General features: G+C 47.9%; 1 protein-coding gene across 2 annotated transcripts in view; it reads left to right on the top strand.

Annotated features, from left to right (window-relative positions):
* Positions 1 to 230: 230 nt before the first annotated feature.
* Positions 231 to 18,017, top strand: part of XEG113 (xyloglucanase 113) — a 99,502-nt gene continuing 81,715 nt past the window's right edge. The window contains exons 1-2 of one of the 2 annotated variants that reach the window (XM_086792221.1): positions 231 to 507; positions 872 to 1,102. In XM_086792221.1, the coding sequence (XP_086648347.1) occupies positions 360 to 507; positions 872 to 1,102 (379 nt within the window). In that variant the 5' untranslated portion in view covers positions 231 to 359. The remainder of the gene's footprint in view (positions 508 to 871; positions 1,103 to 18,017) is intronic. The other variant, XM_086792223.1, reaches the window with a different exon arrangement.

Genomic DNA, 18,017 nt, shown 5'->3' with positions numbered 1-18,017 from the left:
CGCAACATGGAACGAAACAATTTCATAGTTATTGATGGCCTCTTTACAATGGTGAAGTGTAGGATTGTTCTAGGTGACAATCTTGCAAAGGTGGAATAAGATCTAGGAGGATTGTGTGCCCTTGCTTGGTGACTTGCAACTCAGAGTGAAATTATGGAGCTCATATTTTTATTCAAGGTTTAGAAATGAAATAAATAAGTCGGGTGATCATGTTCACACAAAGTGGTCTTAGGCCCGCCCAGGGGCAGACTGGCCCGACTAGTATGAAACGGAAGGAGGAGGTGCGAAAGTGAGTGACCACCTCCATGTTGGGTACTCACAGATCGTAGTAGCTCCAAGACTTCTAGGCAGACGCAGGCATGAAGCCATTGCTGGTGGGCATCCAATTCGGCGTCCTGTTGGGCGTCTTCATCTTCTCCTACTTCCTTGGAGCCCCCATCTACTCGGAAATCGTTACCCGCGTTAATAACTACAGTATCCGCGGCGCTACCATTGGACTCACTACAGGTGATCTCAACTTCTAATCGTCTTGGATTTGGCTTACACGTCCTAGATTAATCTTAAGTGCAAAAATCAACACTGATTTGAAGGATCTCCAATGGCTGCACATTTCAAGTTCAAAGATGTTGCTGCCAAATGTACTGTGCTTCTGTTTAGTATTCTACGTTCTATTGGGCCATGCTTGTTCAAGCAGAAATTTATCAGTTCAGATCAAGTACGATCACTGATTTATCCTGGGTCATCCTTCTAAGGAAATGGCTTGATTATATACTCCCCCCCTCTCCCCTTCCCACACACACACACACACTCCTTTTGAGGTTGCTAGTGAGTTTATAATGAATCTTTGTTGGGGTTGTGGCTTATAAACCAGACCATGCTCGTTCAGATAAGGAGACCTTCTTACGAAAGCCCATATGGGAACAACCACCTGCTGGCAGCAGAATGCCGCCATTGGAAGTATTTAGGTTGACAAAGGATATGGTGGCATCTAGAGCAGAGAATAATGTGATTATTGTTACCTTTGCGAATCATGCATTTTTGGATTTTGTCCTCAATTGGGTCAGACATTTGACAGATTTGAAGGTCTTCAACATTCTTGTAGGTATGTTATCATCAATGTGATTGAGCTCCATATCGTTTTTATTGATTTTCACGTGGTATTAATTTCACCATCATAAACTCTTGAAAAGCGTGTGCAAAGATCCCCTATATGAGTAAATAGGAGAATTGGGTAACACCATCAAACAATATATATTGGGTCTCAATGCGTCAGTGGGCACACCCTTCCAGCTAACAGGATTGCACTGCAAAGTTTTAGAAACTCACACTTGGACTCATCAAATGATGTTGGGGGATAATAGAAGAGAGCATGAGAGATGCTCATGCGAGTCTTGTGTCACATGCTTTGAGTGCACTTGGGTGGCACATGGACATAACAGTAGTTTTAAGTGCAAGTTTTGGGTTAGAGTTGTGCATTGAGTATTTCCTTGAGCCCTAGTCCAGGGACAAGTTGTCAGCTGCAAGGAGTGTGTGCCGGCCGGGTTTTTTGGGGGGAGCAATGACTAGGAGATGGGAGCCTAGCCACTGACGTTGCTTAGTGCCCTAGGGTGGTGTGCGTGCTGCTGCTGCGTGACTTTGACATGGTATTAGAGCTCGGCCTGTGTGGTCTTGGGCAGTCCTAACCTTTGTTTGATCGAGGTGCTCGAATTGAAGGAGGGTGTTGGAGGTGGCAATTCTCGTAGCTACTCTCGGGTTATCACATGACTAGAAGTTGTGGTGGATTATCCCATATGCAAGAGCATGGGAAGTCGAAGAGCCATATATAGGGTGTGGTGGCACCTTGTCATAGATATCTCCTCCGGACGGGTTTTTGGGGGAGGGGAGCAACAACTAGGAGATGGGAGCTCAGCCACCGATGTTGTTTAGTGCCCTAGGGTGGTGTGCGTGCTGCTGCTGCGTGACTTTGACAGACTTTGACAGGGTGGGCCAAGGTAGCTCAATCAGTTGCCAACACGAAGTTGAGCGCTTGTGTAGGACATGTTACACGATGTAACCCTCTTGAATGTGTGTGTGTGTGTGGAGTGTGTGTGTGAGAGTATATCTTGATACAGAGTTCTACACCCACTATTGGGCACTGATGATGTCCACTATTGGGCACTGATGATGTTAGTGGGGATGTCGTAGTATCTAGTCCATACTATGCATAATGGAGTTGATAATTATATAGTCTTGTGGGTTGACTACCATGAGTATATAACATGCACGTTCCTAAAAGGTGAATTTGGTCGTGTTCTTGGATTCATCTAGGTATATACATGTATTGCTATCCCAAGAGAGGCCACACGTGTGAAACACATCTAATTTGTCCTCTTTTGCGAGTCAGCCAGCCCATATGCCCAGTCGCCAGTAGGGACAGCCCCATATCTCCTATATAAAGGTGCTTCCAGGCCTTGTTTCCTCATTTGAGTCCTTTGCCAATAGTCCTTGCTTGTGCACATGCCCCGGGCAGCCCAAGACAAGGTAAAACACAAGGAGAAAGGTGCTGAATTGAAGGTGATCTGCTGTGGATAGAAAACACAGGTAGTAGAGTGCGAAGATACCACGTCAGTAGTTTTGGTGCTGATTTGCAATCAACAGTCAGTCCATCACTCATTCAACAATATAAGCAAATACACTTTCATGGTGGGGGCCCTTCAGAGGGCTATTCGGGACCCGATACAGTGTACTTTCTCTGGATTCTCTCTCTTTCATTTGTGCATTGCAAATCATCAAGTTTAAGTGCCGAATTTCTGCTCTAATTAAGTTTACGATTCATCTCCAAGTCTTCCGCATGCTACATTTGTATCAAAGCTTTGACACTTTGTCAAAGAATTCAACCATAAATTTTATTTTCTCTTTGGGTCCTCGACTGCAAGACGACACCGGCATCTTCAAGTTCACGGCACCATCTTCTAGAGAGGATGACCCTTAGTAAGTATGCCAATAAACTTGACCTCACTATTTTTCCTTCTTGGATTCATCAACTTGAAGCATATTTAGGACATATATGGAAAAGGTACGTTTTGCTAACATGAGAATATGTGAATATGAAGCGGAAGCAAGTTGAGATCAAACAAGAGAAAGTAGACGGCCAAGAACTGAAATGTATCGAATTATGAATGAACAATGTCCATGCTTATATACATATTTGTAGAGCCAATCGGCTGTAGCAAAAAAGCTACTAGTTTGGACAAATGATAAAATGCCTAAAAAAGCCTCAAACTAAGCTATAAAAAAGCTGAAAAATATGGGAAAAATCCCTAGATAAATATCTGGATAAAAAGGGGCATAAAATGGAGTAAAATGGGCTGGAGATGACATGTCCAACACCTCCTCTCAGCTCCAGCATGGGGGTCCAACTCCCATACGACTAAGGAGTTGAACAATAGTATCTCGAGGAAGAGGTTTGGTGAAGAGATTAGCAAGGTTGTCTTGAGAAGAACAATCCGTTGTCGACTAGCTCATGAACGAAGTGAAAGTGGACTTCAATATGTTTGGTCTTGCCATAGAAGGATGAAGTTTGAGCCAATGCCAAGGCACTTTGACTGTCCGTAAGAATACGGATCGGATAATCTGACAGGACATCAAGATTGCTCGACATTTGGAACAACCATAACGGCTCACAGTAGGTATCCGGATAAGCACGGTACTCTGCCTCGGTAGAAGATAATGAAACTATATTCTGCTTCTTGGATCTCCTGGAAATAAGACCGGAACCAAGAGTGAAGCAATGACCAAAAGTGGATCGTCAAGTATCTCGATCACCTGTCTAATCAGCATGAGAGTATCCAACGAGCTCAGCGACTCCTGACCATAGTCCAAGATACCGGAGAAGTATCGGAGAACCCTCAGAGCAGCCGTGTCGAGGAGCGGAAGAAAATTGTCTGAGAACACTGACACTGTAAGAAATGTCGGGCCTAGTGTAAGTCAAATAAATAAGAGAACCAACAAGCCTCCAGTACTGTGTACTATCCTTGAAGAGGGGAGAGGGTGTTAGAAGTCATCTCTTGTCTCTTTATCTAGACACCAGGGCCTTTGTTGTGGGTGTGCCCGCCCTTGTAGGTGTTGTTCTCATTTTTCCTCACTCCCCATATTCTTCCCATATTTTCCCATTTATTTGTGGCTTGGGGGGGCAGTCTTGAGCTGGCAGGCACATACATCTTCTGGCGGACTGTACCCGACTGCAGTACAGAGCTGGCCGGCTCATGTTTGCTGGCCGATTGGTCTATGTGGTAGGTCGTGGAGATTTTGTACCTGTCGGCTGCCTTTGGAGCAAGCCGACTGCTGCTTGGGGCCCATATAAAATGGCCCCACACCCCTTGCCATTTTGTATCTTGTATTCAGGATCTTCTTTGTGTATATAGAGCAGAGTTACACGCCTCTATCTCTCTCCTTCTCTTGTGCTGTTTTTTTGCACTGTTCTTGCTCAAGTGTTTCCAAATTTGGTCATCATCTCCGCTCTGTATTCTGACATCGTATCAGAGCCCTAGGCTCTTGATAGATCTTGGGAGTTGTGTGAGCAAGAGGGGGACTGTTGCATTGCTGATTGGTGGACTGTTCGAGAAGAGGCGAAGCAAGAGGACGACGGGCTGATTTGCTGGACAGCCACTTGCAGGTTAAGTTCTTCTTTGTTCCCACCCACCCACCCTTTTTCAGTTACATCCCCGCAATGGCAGATCTTCTTGAGATGGCTGAGAGACATGTGACGATCCCAACACTCTCCACGTTCCTGGTGGACCGTCAGTTGGACGGGAACAACTACGGTATATGGAAGGTTATGATGGAATCTGTTTTGGAGTCATACGACCTTGCTGATTTCATCGTTGTTGGGGTTCCATGGCCGGAGGTAGAGGGAGGGGAGTTACCGTCGATTCATAAGGACCGGGAGGCACAGGCACAGTTGTGGCATCGTGTCAACACTAGGGTCCGCTCATTTATCTTCCTCAACTGCACACCGCAGGTAATCAATCGTGTAAAGCATGAGACGCTGGCCAGAGGTATATGGCAGCATTTGGCTTCTCTTTATGATAGGGTATCGCCCATGAAGAGGATTTCCTTGGAAGTATAGATGCGGGTTATGAGCCCTGCAAAGTCATCGACGATGCGGGAGCATATTAACAAGCTGCAGGCTCTTCAGCAGGAAGTTCTTTAGGCTGGGAAGGAGATATCATCAGAGGATATGGCCATAACGTTGTTGTTGCATTTGCCCTCTCAGTACTCAGCATTTTACTTGTCTTTGATTACTAGTGGCAGGCTCAGCACCATCACGTGGGAGGAGCTTGTGCCCATGGTCTTGGACCAGGAGGAAAGATTCTCGAACCCTCCACAGGGCGGAGGTTCGGAGGCCTTAACTGGCCAACGGTCGAAAGGCTGTAATAACAAGGGCAAAGGGAAGGCTTCACCGGAGAAGTCTTCTGAGAAGAAGTCCGATGCTGACCGCAAGAAACTGAAGGCAAAGAGGACCTGTAATGATTGTGGCGTGAAAGGCCACTATTGGAGGCAGTGTCCCAAGCGGAACACCGAGAAGGGTGAAGATTCCTCAGCAGCAATCATGAAGACTCCAGCTTTTGTGCACTTGGAGGTGATGGACACCGATGTTTCATTTTCTTCAGGCAGGGAGGAGGTTGGAGGACTCGCCACTACGGATACTTCAGAGTGGATTCTAGACAGTGGTGCTTCTAGGCACATGACTCCTTCCTGTTCAGATTTACAAGATCTCTGCAGGTATTCTGGTCACATTCTTACTGGGGATACATCCACTATCCCAGTTCACAGTGAGGGCAGGTTGGAGATAGTTCCCGATGGCAGAGGGGGGAAGCATTCCTCCCAGGTGTTGTATGTTCCATCCCTTGGTTTTCATCTGTTGTCAGTGCATCAGGTTTGCAAGACTGGCGTACGGGTGGAGTTTGATGAGCATTTTGTTGCTCTCTGGGACAAGGCAACAGGCCAAGTAGTTTGGGAAGGCGGAGTGGAGAATGGAGTTTACAAACTTTGAGCACTCTTTCTCCCAGGTCCTCAGTTTTGTGATGAGTGGCAGTCTGGTAATGGCCACTTAGGTGTGGATACGCTGCAGGTGTAGGCTTTCTCGGACCAGATGGTGGATAGCTTGCCAGTTGATGGCAGCAGCTGGCAGGAACTTTCCAGTACTAATGTTGGTAGTTCTTGTGTTCATCAGTCAGAGGAAACTTTACAGGTAACCTATGCTCTGATGACTTGTAGTATTCGGGACAAAGAAACTCATGTAGATGAGGATGTTCTTTCCATGGGGACCTCTTGGAAAGCTAGGCAGGTGGCAGTTGATTACTTGCAGAAGGAGGTGGATCCTCCAGGCTTTGTGGTTCCGGATTCAGAGGGGGTTGTTGACAGGTTTCAGAAGGCCTTTCGTGGTCTTCAGCAGGTTTCCAAGACTTGGCTTCCCACCGTAACAAGTGTTGATCCTTGTGAGCAGTATGATGCCTCTTTGACTCGGAAGCATAATGGTTCATTGATTTGGTTGATGGATATACCAGATTGGATGGGAGCTTTCTGATGAGGCTGTTGAGCTCCCATCCAATCATGGTTGCAGATGACTCTTTGGGAGGCAGGATTGCATATCTTGTGGTTCCTACAGCATGCAAAGGATCTTGGTCTCTTTTCCACAGGAGGGGGATTGATGGATGGAGTCCAACTCCACAGATGGAGTGACTCAGTTTGGGGAGGAGATTCAGACACGACGAGTTCTACTTCAGGCCCAGGAGCAGTTTTATGGAGCAGTAAGAGGCAGTCATCTTTTGCCTTGTCGACGACAGAGGCAGAGTACCGGGCTGCTTGTGGTGCTGCTTGTGAGGTGGTGAGGTTGCAGAGGTTGCATGGCAGGATTGGGCTTCCATTGGAGGAACCCACGGTCATCCAGAGGCACTTTGTTCGTGAAAAGATCGTTGCTGATGACATCTTGCTAGAGTTCTGTTCGACGGAGGACAGTACGGTGGACCTCTTCACGAAGTCGCTATCTCAGGATTTGCTCAGGCGGCACCCCAGCTCCCTGTGGTTGGTTTCATAGCCAGGAGCTGAGAGGGGGTGTTAGAAGTCATCTTCTGTCTTTATCTAGACACGAGGGCCTTTGTTGTGGGTGTGCCCGCCCTTGTAGGTGTTGTTCTCATTTTTCCTCACTCTCCATATTTTTCCCATATTTTCCCATTTATCTGTGGCTTGGGGGGGCAGTCGTGAGCTGGCAGGCACATACATCTTCTGGCGGACTGTACCCGACTGCAGTACAGAACTGGCCGACTCATGTTTGCTGGCCGACTGGTCTATGTGGTAGGTCGTGGAGATTTTGTACCTGTAGGCTGCCTTTGGAGCAGGCCGACTGCTAATTGGAAATGGCTCCACACCCCTTGCCATTTTGTATCTTGTATTCGGGATCTTCTTTGTGTATATAGAGCAGAGTTACACGCCTCTATCTCTCTCCTTCTCTTGTGCTGTTTTTTTGCACTGTTCTTGCTCAAGTGTTTCCAGATTTGGTCATCATCTCCGCTGCGTATTCTGACAGAGGGATCATCACGGGAGAGCTTGGAGTTAGGATCCATTGGACAAGAAATTGGACAGCACTCGGTCATCCCAAATGTCTCCAGGAGCTGCTGCAAATATCTGTATTGGCTAAGAAACACTCCACGAGAAGATGTCAGAATATGCAGCGGAAATGATATCCAAACTTGGGTAGACAAGAGCAAGTAGACTGCAGAAAATAATCAGCACAAGAAACACAGAGAGATGTGTGTAAACTCTTCTCTATACACAAGATCCCGAAGATACTGAATGAGAAAGTGGAGGAGGATGGGGGGCAATATATACAAGCCCATGAGGGCAGTCGGCCAGCTCTAAAAGAGGCCCACGACTGACTAAATGTCCACGACTGCTGAAAAACAGCAGTCGGCCAGCATCTGGTGCCCCACGTCTGCACAGAACAAGTCGGCCAGCACTCAGATAGCCCCAGACTGCTACAGATGCAGTCGGCCAGCTTCAGAGTGGTCCTGGCATCACCTGGCAGCCCTCCAGCCACTAGGAAAAAATGGGAAAAATAGGGAAAAAATACGGGGAGTGTGGAAAAATGATATACGGGCGGGCACACCCACAACAGAGGCCCTGGTGTATACAAATAGACAGGAGATGACTTCTAACACCCCCTCTCAGCTCCTGGCTGTGTAACCAATCCCAGGGAGCTGGAGTGCCGCCTGAGCGTAGCCTGAGGTAGAGACTTCGTGAAGAGGTCCGCCGCATTGTCCTCCGTCGAACAATAAAGTAGCAAGATGTCACCCGCCAAGATCTTCTCACGAACAAAGTGATACTGTATCTCTATATGCTTGGTCCGGGCATGGAAAACCGGGTTCCGAGCAATAGCTATACAACTCTGGTTATCACACTGGATGACTGTGGGCTCCCTCTGTGGAAACCCCATCTCGCCAAGCAGCCTCCGCAGCCATACAACCTCACAAGCAGCACCACAAGCCGCCCGATACTCTGCCTCTGTCGAAGAAAGGGCAATAGTCGGCTGCTTCTTGCTGCTCCAAGAAACCGCTCCTGAGCCGAGGGTAAAAGTGTATCCTGAAGTAGATCTCCTCGTGTTTGGATCTCCTCCCCAATCTGAGTCACTCCAACCTTGGAGTTTGACTCCATTCCCTCCTATGTAAAAGAGTCCCAGATCCTTCGTACTCTGCAGATACCGCAAGATCCGCAATCCTGCGTCCCAATGAGTCTTCAATGGCGTCTGCATAAAAGAGCTCAACAGCCCCACGGAGAAGCTCAAGTCCAATCTGGTGTTTAGCAACCAGATCAATGAACCAACCAGCTTCCGGTACTGCGAGGCATCAACTGGCTCACAAGGATCTGTAACGGTTAACTTTGTGTTCGGGTCCATCGGCGAAGTAATAGGCTTGCAGTTCTCCATCCCAAAGGCCTCAAGCAACTCATGAACATACCGCTGCTGAGAGACGAAAAACCCCCTCTGGGTCTGCCAGATCTCCAATCCCAAGAAGAAGTGGAGTAAGCCTAAGTCGGTCATCTCAAACTCCTTTAACAAGGCAGCCTTCGTCACTCCGATGTGCTCCACATGACCGCCGGTGAGAATGAGATCATCCACATAAAGGATGATGAGTGTGACCATGCCGCGTTCCCGAAAGAGATACAGGTTCGGATCTGCAACCGATCTCTGGAATCCAGTCCGAATGAAGAAGGAATCAATCTTCTGATTCCAAGCCCGCGGAGCCTGCTTAAGACCATACAAGGCCTTACGTAACCTGTAAACCATCCCTTCCGATCCTGGAACAATGAAGCCTGGAGGCTGCTCTACGTACACCTCCTCCTGCAGGTCACCATTAAGGAACGCCGATTTTACATCCATCTGGTACACGGGCCACCTCTGAGAAGAAGCAAGGGCAAGAACGGTCCGAATCGTGGTCATCCGCGCTGTCGGTGCAAAGGTATCCTCGTAGTCGATGCCTGGCCGCTGAGCATAACCCTTAGCCACGAGCCTGGCTTTGTGTTTGTCCACCGACCCATCAGCCGCGTACTTGGTCTTAAAGACCCATTTGACACCAATGACTGACCGCTTCGACGGCCTCGGAACCAACTCCCAAGTGTTGTTCTTCTCGATGGCGTCAAGTTCCACTTGCATGGCTTCCCTCCAAGTATCCTGTGAAAGGGCTTCCTTTACGGAAGTGGGCTCTTTATCCCGCATGATACGAGACATAAGAGCATAGTTCACCTGAAGAAGCTCCGCCGTGTTGCTTTTATCTCGAACTCGATGTGATCTTCGAGGGCCGTCCTCTGTGGTCCACTCGGAGGGTAGCTCCGTGACACCTGACTCCCGAAGGGTGTCCATCAACCACCTAGGTACTCGAACAGATCGTGGAGCCTCCTGTGGTCGCGGGGGCTCAACTCCAGCTGCGGGCTCAACCTCCTGTGATGACTGAGGTGGATCAACTGGAGTGGTAGACTGGGAATCATCATCAGACTCTGGATCTCCAAGAAGTGGCGGCTCCTCGACAGTGGATGCTGGAACATGCTCATCAAAGACCACATCCCGGCTGACAACAATCTCGTTCCTCTCTGGATCATACAACCTGTATCCCTTGGAAAGAGAGTTATACTCCACAAATACCAGCTTGCGGGACTTGGAGTCAAGCTTCCCCCTCTGCTTCTTCGGAATATGTACATACGCGTCACTCCCAAAGACACGGAAGTGCGAGACATCGGGTTTCCTGCCAAAATATGCCTCAAATGGAGTCATATGGGGTACAGAAGTCGTCGGAGAGCGGTTTATGGTATGGACAGCTGTCGCCACAGCCTCACCCCAAAGTGGACGAGGAAGATCTCGATGCTCCAGCATGGTCCTCGCCATCTCCACCACAGTCCTGTTCTTACGTTCAACAACTCCATTCTCCGAAGGCGATCCGGTATTGGCCAATTCCCTCTTGAGGCCATGATCTGCACAAAACCGAAAGAATACAGTCGAGGAGAATTCCCCTCCTTTGTCAGCCCTGAGAGTCTTGACCTGAAATCCAGACTCTTTCTCCACCATCACGTGCCAATCCTTGAACCGAGCAAAAGCCTGGTCCTTCTGTGAAAGAAAGTAGACCCACGTGAATCTGGTACAATCATCAACAAGCAGCATGAAGTAGAGAGATCCTCCCAAGGATGGTATCTGCTGTGGTCCACACAAGTCAGTGTGAATCAACTCCAAAGGTTTCGAAGCCCGCCTGGAAGCCTGCTTCGGAAAGGATTCCCTGTGCTGCTTACCACGTATGCAAGAACTGCAGCGTCCTTGCCTACTACCAACATCTGGCAAGGCAACCACCATCTGGTCCCGGAAGGCGCGCCGCAAAGCATCCACATTTAAGTGGCCAAAACGAAAGTGCCACAAATCTCCGACCTGAGAGCCTGTCAGTGAGGAGAGTGCAGAGAGCTTGTAGATGCCGTTCTCCACACCGCCTTCCCAAACAACTTTGCCTGTCTCACGGTCCCTTAGAGCAACTGAATGCTCCTCAAATTCCACCCGAAAGCCAGTCTTGCATACCTCATGCACTGACAAAAGATGAAAGCCCAGAGCAGGGACATAAAGAACACGGGAAGCATGCTTGCCCCCCTTGCCGTCGGGAATGATCTCCATCCGGCCCTCACTATGAATCGGAATAGTGGAGTTATCACCAATAAAGATACGACCTGACTGCCGCTTCAGATCCAGGAAGAAGTCACGGGATGGAGTCATGTGCCTGGAAGCACCACTGTCGAGAATCCATTCCCGAGTATCCTTCGCGGTGAAGCCAACTGCCTCCTCGCTCGAAGACGAGGAATCATCGGAGTCCACCATCTCCAAGTGCACAAATGCCGGAGTCTTCGCAGTTGAGGCTGAGGACTCAGCACTCTTCCCTGTCCGCTTAGGGCACTTCCTCCAGTAGTGGCCTTTCTCGCCACAATCATTACACGATCTTTCGGCCTTCAGCTTCTCTCGTTCTGGATCAGGCCTCTTCTCGGAAGACTTATCTGGTGAAGCCTTCCCTTTGCCCTTGTTGGTGTTACGGCCTTTCGACCGTTGGCCAGTTAAGGCCTCCGAACCTCCGCCGTGAGGAGGGTTCGTGAAACGTTCCTCCTGGTCCAAGACCATTGGCACAAGCTCCTCCCAAGTAATAGTGCTGAGCCTGCCACTAGTGATCAACGAGGAATAGAAAGCGGAATACTGACCAGGCAAGTGGGAAAGTAATGTGATGGCCATATCTTCGGACGATATCTCTTTCCCAGCTTGAAGGACTTCCTGCTGAAGGGTCTGCAGCTTGTTAATGTGTTCCCGCATCGTCGAAGACTTTGCAGGGTTCATAACCCGCATCTGCACTTCCAAGGATATCCGCTTCATGGGTGACACCCTGTTGTACAAAGAAGCCAAGTGCTCCCATATGCCTCTCGCCAGCGTCATGTGCTTCACATGGTTGATCACCTGTGGTGTGCAATTGAGGAATATAAATGACCGGACCCTGGCGTTGACACGGTCCCACATTTGTGCCTGTGCCTCTCGGTCCTTCCTCGCTGATAAAACCTCCCCTTCCTCAGCTTCCGGCCTTGGCACAGCAAGATCATATGACTCCAAAACTGACTCCATCATGACCTTCCAGATGCCATAATTGGACCCGTCCAACTGCCGATCCACTGGGAACGTGGGGAGAGTCGGAATCTTCACGTGCTTCTCAGCCATCTCGAGTAAATCCGCCATCTCGGAGAGTAACCTGAAAGGGTGGGTGGGTGGGAAAAATCTGAAAATCAGAGAATATGCAAGTGGCTGTCCAGCCCCTCTGCCCGCCTTCCTCTTGCACCTTCACTTCCCGTTCAGCCCGAAACAGTCCACCGATCAGCAACCTGTTGCTCCCCCTCTTGCTTAGAAAAACGCCCAAGATCTGCTAGAGCCTAGGGCTCTAATACCATGTCAGAATATGCAGCGGAAATGATATCCAAACTTGGGTAGACAAGAGCAAGTAGACTGCAGAAAATAATCAGCACAAGAAACACAGAGAGATGTGTGTAAACTCTTCTCTATACACAAGATCCTGAAGATACTGAATGAGAAAGTGGAGGAGGATGGGGGGCAATATATACAAGCCCATGAGGGCAGTCGGCCAGCTCTAAAAGAGGCCCACGACTGACTAAATGTCCACGACTGCTGAAAAACAGCAGTCGGCCAGCATCTGGTGCCCCACGTCTGCACAGAACAAGTCGGCCAGCACTCAGATAGCCCACGACTGCTACAGATGCAGTCGGCCAGCTTCAGAGTGGTCCTGGCATCACCTGGCAGCCCTCCAGCCACTAGGAAAAAATGGGAAAAATAGGGAAAAAATACGGGGAGTGTGGAAAAATGATATACGGGCGGGCACACCCACAACAGAGGCCCTGGTGTATACAAATAGACAGGAGATGACTTCTAACAGAAGATTGATAGACCTCCATCCCTGTCACGTGCACCCATGCACTGTGGTACATGGTGACAAACTGGCTCATCAACAGTGCAAGAATCATGTACAGAAGTAGTACCTTTTAGGATTTATTTGTTGTATGCCGTGACTCCTTTGTGAGCCCGGTTTGGGACAGACACGAGCTACGTAGGTCAGTCTCCCAGCCAAGTCAGTCCTCTTAACCCACTGTGGCAAGTGTTCATCATATAGGGCATGCATATGTTCGCCATAGTAGTAGATGCACTTCATGTAGAGGGGGCCAGCCCCAAGGCAGCCCCCAAGGTGGGCTAGCCTTGCAAGGGGGTAAGCCAACTCCCTAGCCACCTTTGAAGACAAGGCAAGAGGCCTTATGGCCTGTGTAGGCTGTCAGCCAGGACCCATGTAGCTTGGGGCTCCTGTCAGCCAGGTCAGGTAGCTAGCCGACCAGCTAACCAGCCACGCGACTTAGTTCAGGCAGCTGACTAGCAATTAATGCTAGTTGTGCACATAATGTTGCAGTTGATTGGCATTAAATACCAGTTGTGGACAATTTTTGCCAGCCGACAGGCAGTAGGGGCAGCCGACCTGCTTCCCTGAGGCATATAAAAAGGAAAGGTTCAGTTCAGTCCCAGATCATTAGTTAGAACTCAGAGATTAACATTAGAACTCAAGCATGTATGCTTAGGCTTGTGCTGTCACATGCACTCTGCACTGTAGTGCATGGTGACAAACTGGCTCATCATCAGCAGTGCAACATCTGTACATTATTAGAACCCAGTCGGATGATATTTGTCGTATGCCGTAAGTCAGGCACGAGCTACGTAGGTCATTCTCAGCCATAGTCAGTCAGTCTAAGTCCCTTAACCCACTTAAAGAGACGCATTCATGCATATACAGTCAGTAGTAGAAATCTTAGGGTTTGCATCAGAAAGCATCCTACATATTGCACATCATTCATGGATAGCATCTAGACCATTGCAGGAACCTCAGATAGCATCCAGGATTTATCTAGGATTTTTCTGGTATTTTTCCCAGCATTTTTAGCATTTTATACATCATTTAGACATTTTATTTGGACATGTGCAGTCGGCTAGCACTGTAGCCAGCCGACTGGCACATCTTGTCCATATGAATAGAGGCTTTGCATAATCATTTAGTCATTCATTCATATTCAGCAAGAGAGCAATCAAGCGCTTGTCATCCTCAGCCTCAGGAGCATAAGCGATTGCAGTTTCAGCCACCTCTCTTCAGCGTTTGTCTCCTACAGCCCTAGGCGCCTCAAACGCATGAGCATTCAGCCATCTACATCAGTAAAACCCATCAGTTCAGCATTCAGCCAGCATTCAGCCTCGCGTTTTCTGCATCCATACAGTTTTCAGCATTTAGCCTTGCGTTTTCTGCATCCATACAGTTTTCAGCATTCATCATATCATCGTTTTGCTCCAGCCACTTGGTGAAGGTAAAACGTAGCATTCCTATTCATTTACAGCATTCATATATAGTCTAGAACAGTCCCAAACAGCCCCTCTCTCAGCCCTAGCTTTGCATCCCTCCCTCATTCCATTGGGAAGAGTGTATAGGCTCGAGATTGGACATCTTTGGTGCTTCTACAGCAGTGCACAGTTCAGCCCAACACTTGGTCTTTAGAGGTCTTACGTTTGGCTTATCGTTAGTCACACCGTCAGTCTCTTTAAAGATAATAAAGCAAACACTATCTCGGTAACGGGATAGGGGGCCCTTCAGTGGGTAATTTGGGACCCCATACGGTGTACAGTTCTTATCTCTCTCTCATATCTCTCTAAAGTTTGAAGTATTAAAGTGGATTGCTAAACTCGCGAAACTCAGGATACAGAAGATGGTGTGAGCATTTGTTGTTGGGTATGAGGGAAGAAGCCTGCACACAGACACACACACACACACACACACACACACCAAATGCAAGAGAGCAGAATATATGAAGCTCAAGAGTGCTGGAAAAGATGTACTTAATAATGAAACGAAAGTACAATGTGAGTACATAAAGTAGCCTAGGGCAAGGTGCCCAACACACATAAGTGTGTTCACACGGGGAAAAAACCTGTGTCCAGTCACAGGGAAAACGTGCCTGTGAGTAAGCTGTGTTCACACCTGAACTAGCCGAGAGTGGTCATGACCAACAAACCCCCCTTAAGTGAATGGTGTGAACGGGGACAGGGTGTAGCAGACTACCCTAGAAGAGGCTGTAAGCTTAAAGCTTCGCGGAAAGCTTCAAACTTTTCCCTCGAAAGAGGCTTTGTAAACCCATCTGCTATATTGGTATGTGTAGACACATAAGCCAAGTCAATCTCTCTTGCATGGAGCCTTTCCCTGACATAATGATAGTGAACCTCAATATGCTTTGTGCGGGCATGAAATACTGGGTTTCGTGCAACTGCCAAAGCACTCTGACTGTTAGTGTAAATGGTGGTAGGGGACTGCTGTCCAACACCAAGATCGGCTAGAAGGCGTCCTTGCCAAACACATTCCACAGTAGCTGTAAAGGCTGCCCTATATTCAGCTTCACAACTAGAAGTGGTCACTGTAGGCTGGAGATGCATGAGTCACCAAGAAGAAAACAGTTACCATTGGTTGACACTCGCGTGTCATAGCAACCTGCCCAATCACTGTCTGTAAATGCAAGCAAGCATAGTGTAGAAGAACTGCCATAAAACAAGGCAAAGTTTGCAGTGCCTTTGAGATAGCGAAAGACACGCTTACACGCTTTCCAATGCATAGTGCTCGGACAATGCATGAGTCTGCTAAACTGGGAAACAGCATACTGTATGTCCAAACGAGTAGAGCATAAGTAGATAAGGCATCCCACAGCTTGCTGATTTGACAACATCAAAAGGCTCACTAGCATGCTCAAGTGACAGTTTTAGACCTGGTTCCATAGGAGTAGAAACAGGTTTACAATATGTCATGTGAAAACGCTCAAGGAGCTACTCAACATATCTGCATTGAGATAACATGATACCACCCTCAAAAGGTATAAACTGTATGCCCAAATAGTAATGTAAATGCCCCATGTCTGTGACATCAAATGCATGTTGCAAATCAGCTTTAAAAGTTGAAATATCACCCTCTTCAGGGCCAGTGATGAGCATGTCATCCACATAAAGAATAAGGATGAGAACATTGTTCCCAATGTGGCGTACATAAAGTGTACTCTGAGCTGAACTATTCTGAAACCCTTTGGCAGTCAAGTATGTATGAATTTTGTGGTACCAAGCACGAGGGGCTTGTTTAAGACCATACAGTGCTTTATGTAAACGGCATACTTATTTTCTGCACCTTTTTGAACAAAGCCAGGAGGCTGAGACACATAAACTTCCTCCTGCAAATCGCCATTCAAAAAAGCAGTTTTAACATCCAACTGATGTGCATGCCACTGCTTGTGGGCAGCCAATGCAATAACAGTACGTATGGTAGTCATACGTGAAGTGGGAGCAAAGGTCTCCTCATAGTCAATGCCCTCACGTTGGGCATACCCATTGGCGACCAAGCGAGCCTTATGGTGATCAACTGAACCATCAGGCTTACGCTCAAGTTTGAAAACCCATTTTGTGCCAATAGCACGCTTGCCCGGGGGCAAGTCACATAACTCCCAAGTACCGTTTTTGTCAATGGAGTCCAACTCCAAACGCATGGCTGCCACCCAATGGTCATCCTCCAATGCATCAACATGAGAAATGGGTTCCTCATTACAAGCGGTGGCAACAAGAGTTGTATCCACATAATGTGAAGATGCATGGCGAGAGGCAGCACGTGTACGACCTGGCATAAATTTAGATCACGCAAAGTGTCAACCAGCCATCTAGGAACACTTTTTGACTTCCTAGTATCTGCATCTTCCCCTCTGCCAATGCATCACCCAAGGTATCCTGATCAATCTGAGGCATTTCACGATCAATTTGGGGCAAGTTCAGCTGCTGATTTTGCTGGTTTTCAGCAGGCATAGGTGGCTGTAAATTAGCTGAAATTAGCTCTACATTGTCCACATTTGAATTGAATAAAGGCAACAAAGTATCAAAGACATCTTCCGGCCCAATAGACGGTTGTTTAGTACATGAGACAAGTGGTTGAGATGCATATTCATCAAAGATAACGTCTCTTGACACAATGATATTGCCTGTATTAGGCACATAGAGTCTGTATCCTTTACTCTCAGAACTATAACCAATGAAAATGCATTTGATTGCCTTTGCATCAAGCTTATGTCTTTGTTGTGTGGGCACATGCATATATGCCAAACACCCAAAGACTCTCATATGAGTCACCACTGGAATCCTGCCATTCCATGCCTCATAGGCAGTCATAGATTTCAAGGCTTTAATGGGGCAACGGTTAAGCACATAATTGGCACACATAACCGCCTCAAGCCAAAACTTACTGGGCAGATCCTTGCTTTTGAGCATGCAACGTGCCATCTCCATAAGTGTACGATTACGTGTCTCTGCAACTCCATTTTGCTGAGGAGTATAGGGCGTAGTACATTGATGAGAAATACCATGTAACTGCATGTAAGCTGTGAACTCATTTGACAAATATCCCCCCCCCCTCGATCTGTACGCAATGTGACAAGCTTGTGTCCACAAGCATTTTCAGCCATGGGACGGAAGTCTGAAAGTTGCAAAGGCACCTGACTTCATTTTTAAACCATACACCCAACAAAACCGAGTGTAGTCATCAATGAACGTGATGAAGTACAAGTGTCCTCCAAAAGATGGAGCCCTCGTGGAGCCACAAAGATCACTATGAACAAGCTATAATGGTCGGATAGCCCGCATAGCCCCATCTTTAGGAAAGGAATTCCTGTGCATCTTTCCAAGGATGCATCCCTCACATACATGCTTGAAGGGAACGTGAATAGGAGGAAGCTCATGCACCATACTTTGCTTCTGCAAGCGTACAAGACATGGGAAGTTCAAGTGACCAAACTGAGCATGCCATAACTCAGTGTCACTCAACACACACACGGGAGGTGGAGGCAATCATAGCATCATGAGA

Source organism: Cibotium barometz, chromosome 4 (assembly GCF_041138505.1).
Source record: "Cibotium barometz isolate CiBa-2024 chromosome 4, ASM4113850v1, whole genome shotgun sequence".
NCBI lineage: Eukaryota > Viridiplantae > Streptophyta > Polypodiopsida > Cyatheales > Cibotiaceae > Cibotium > Cibotium barometz.
The sequence above is the reverse complement of the archived record's forward strand: the minus strand, read 5'-3'. Positions and strand labels throughout refer to the sequence as shown.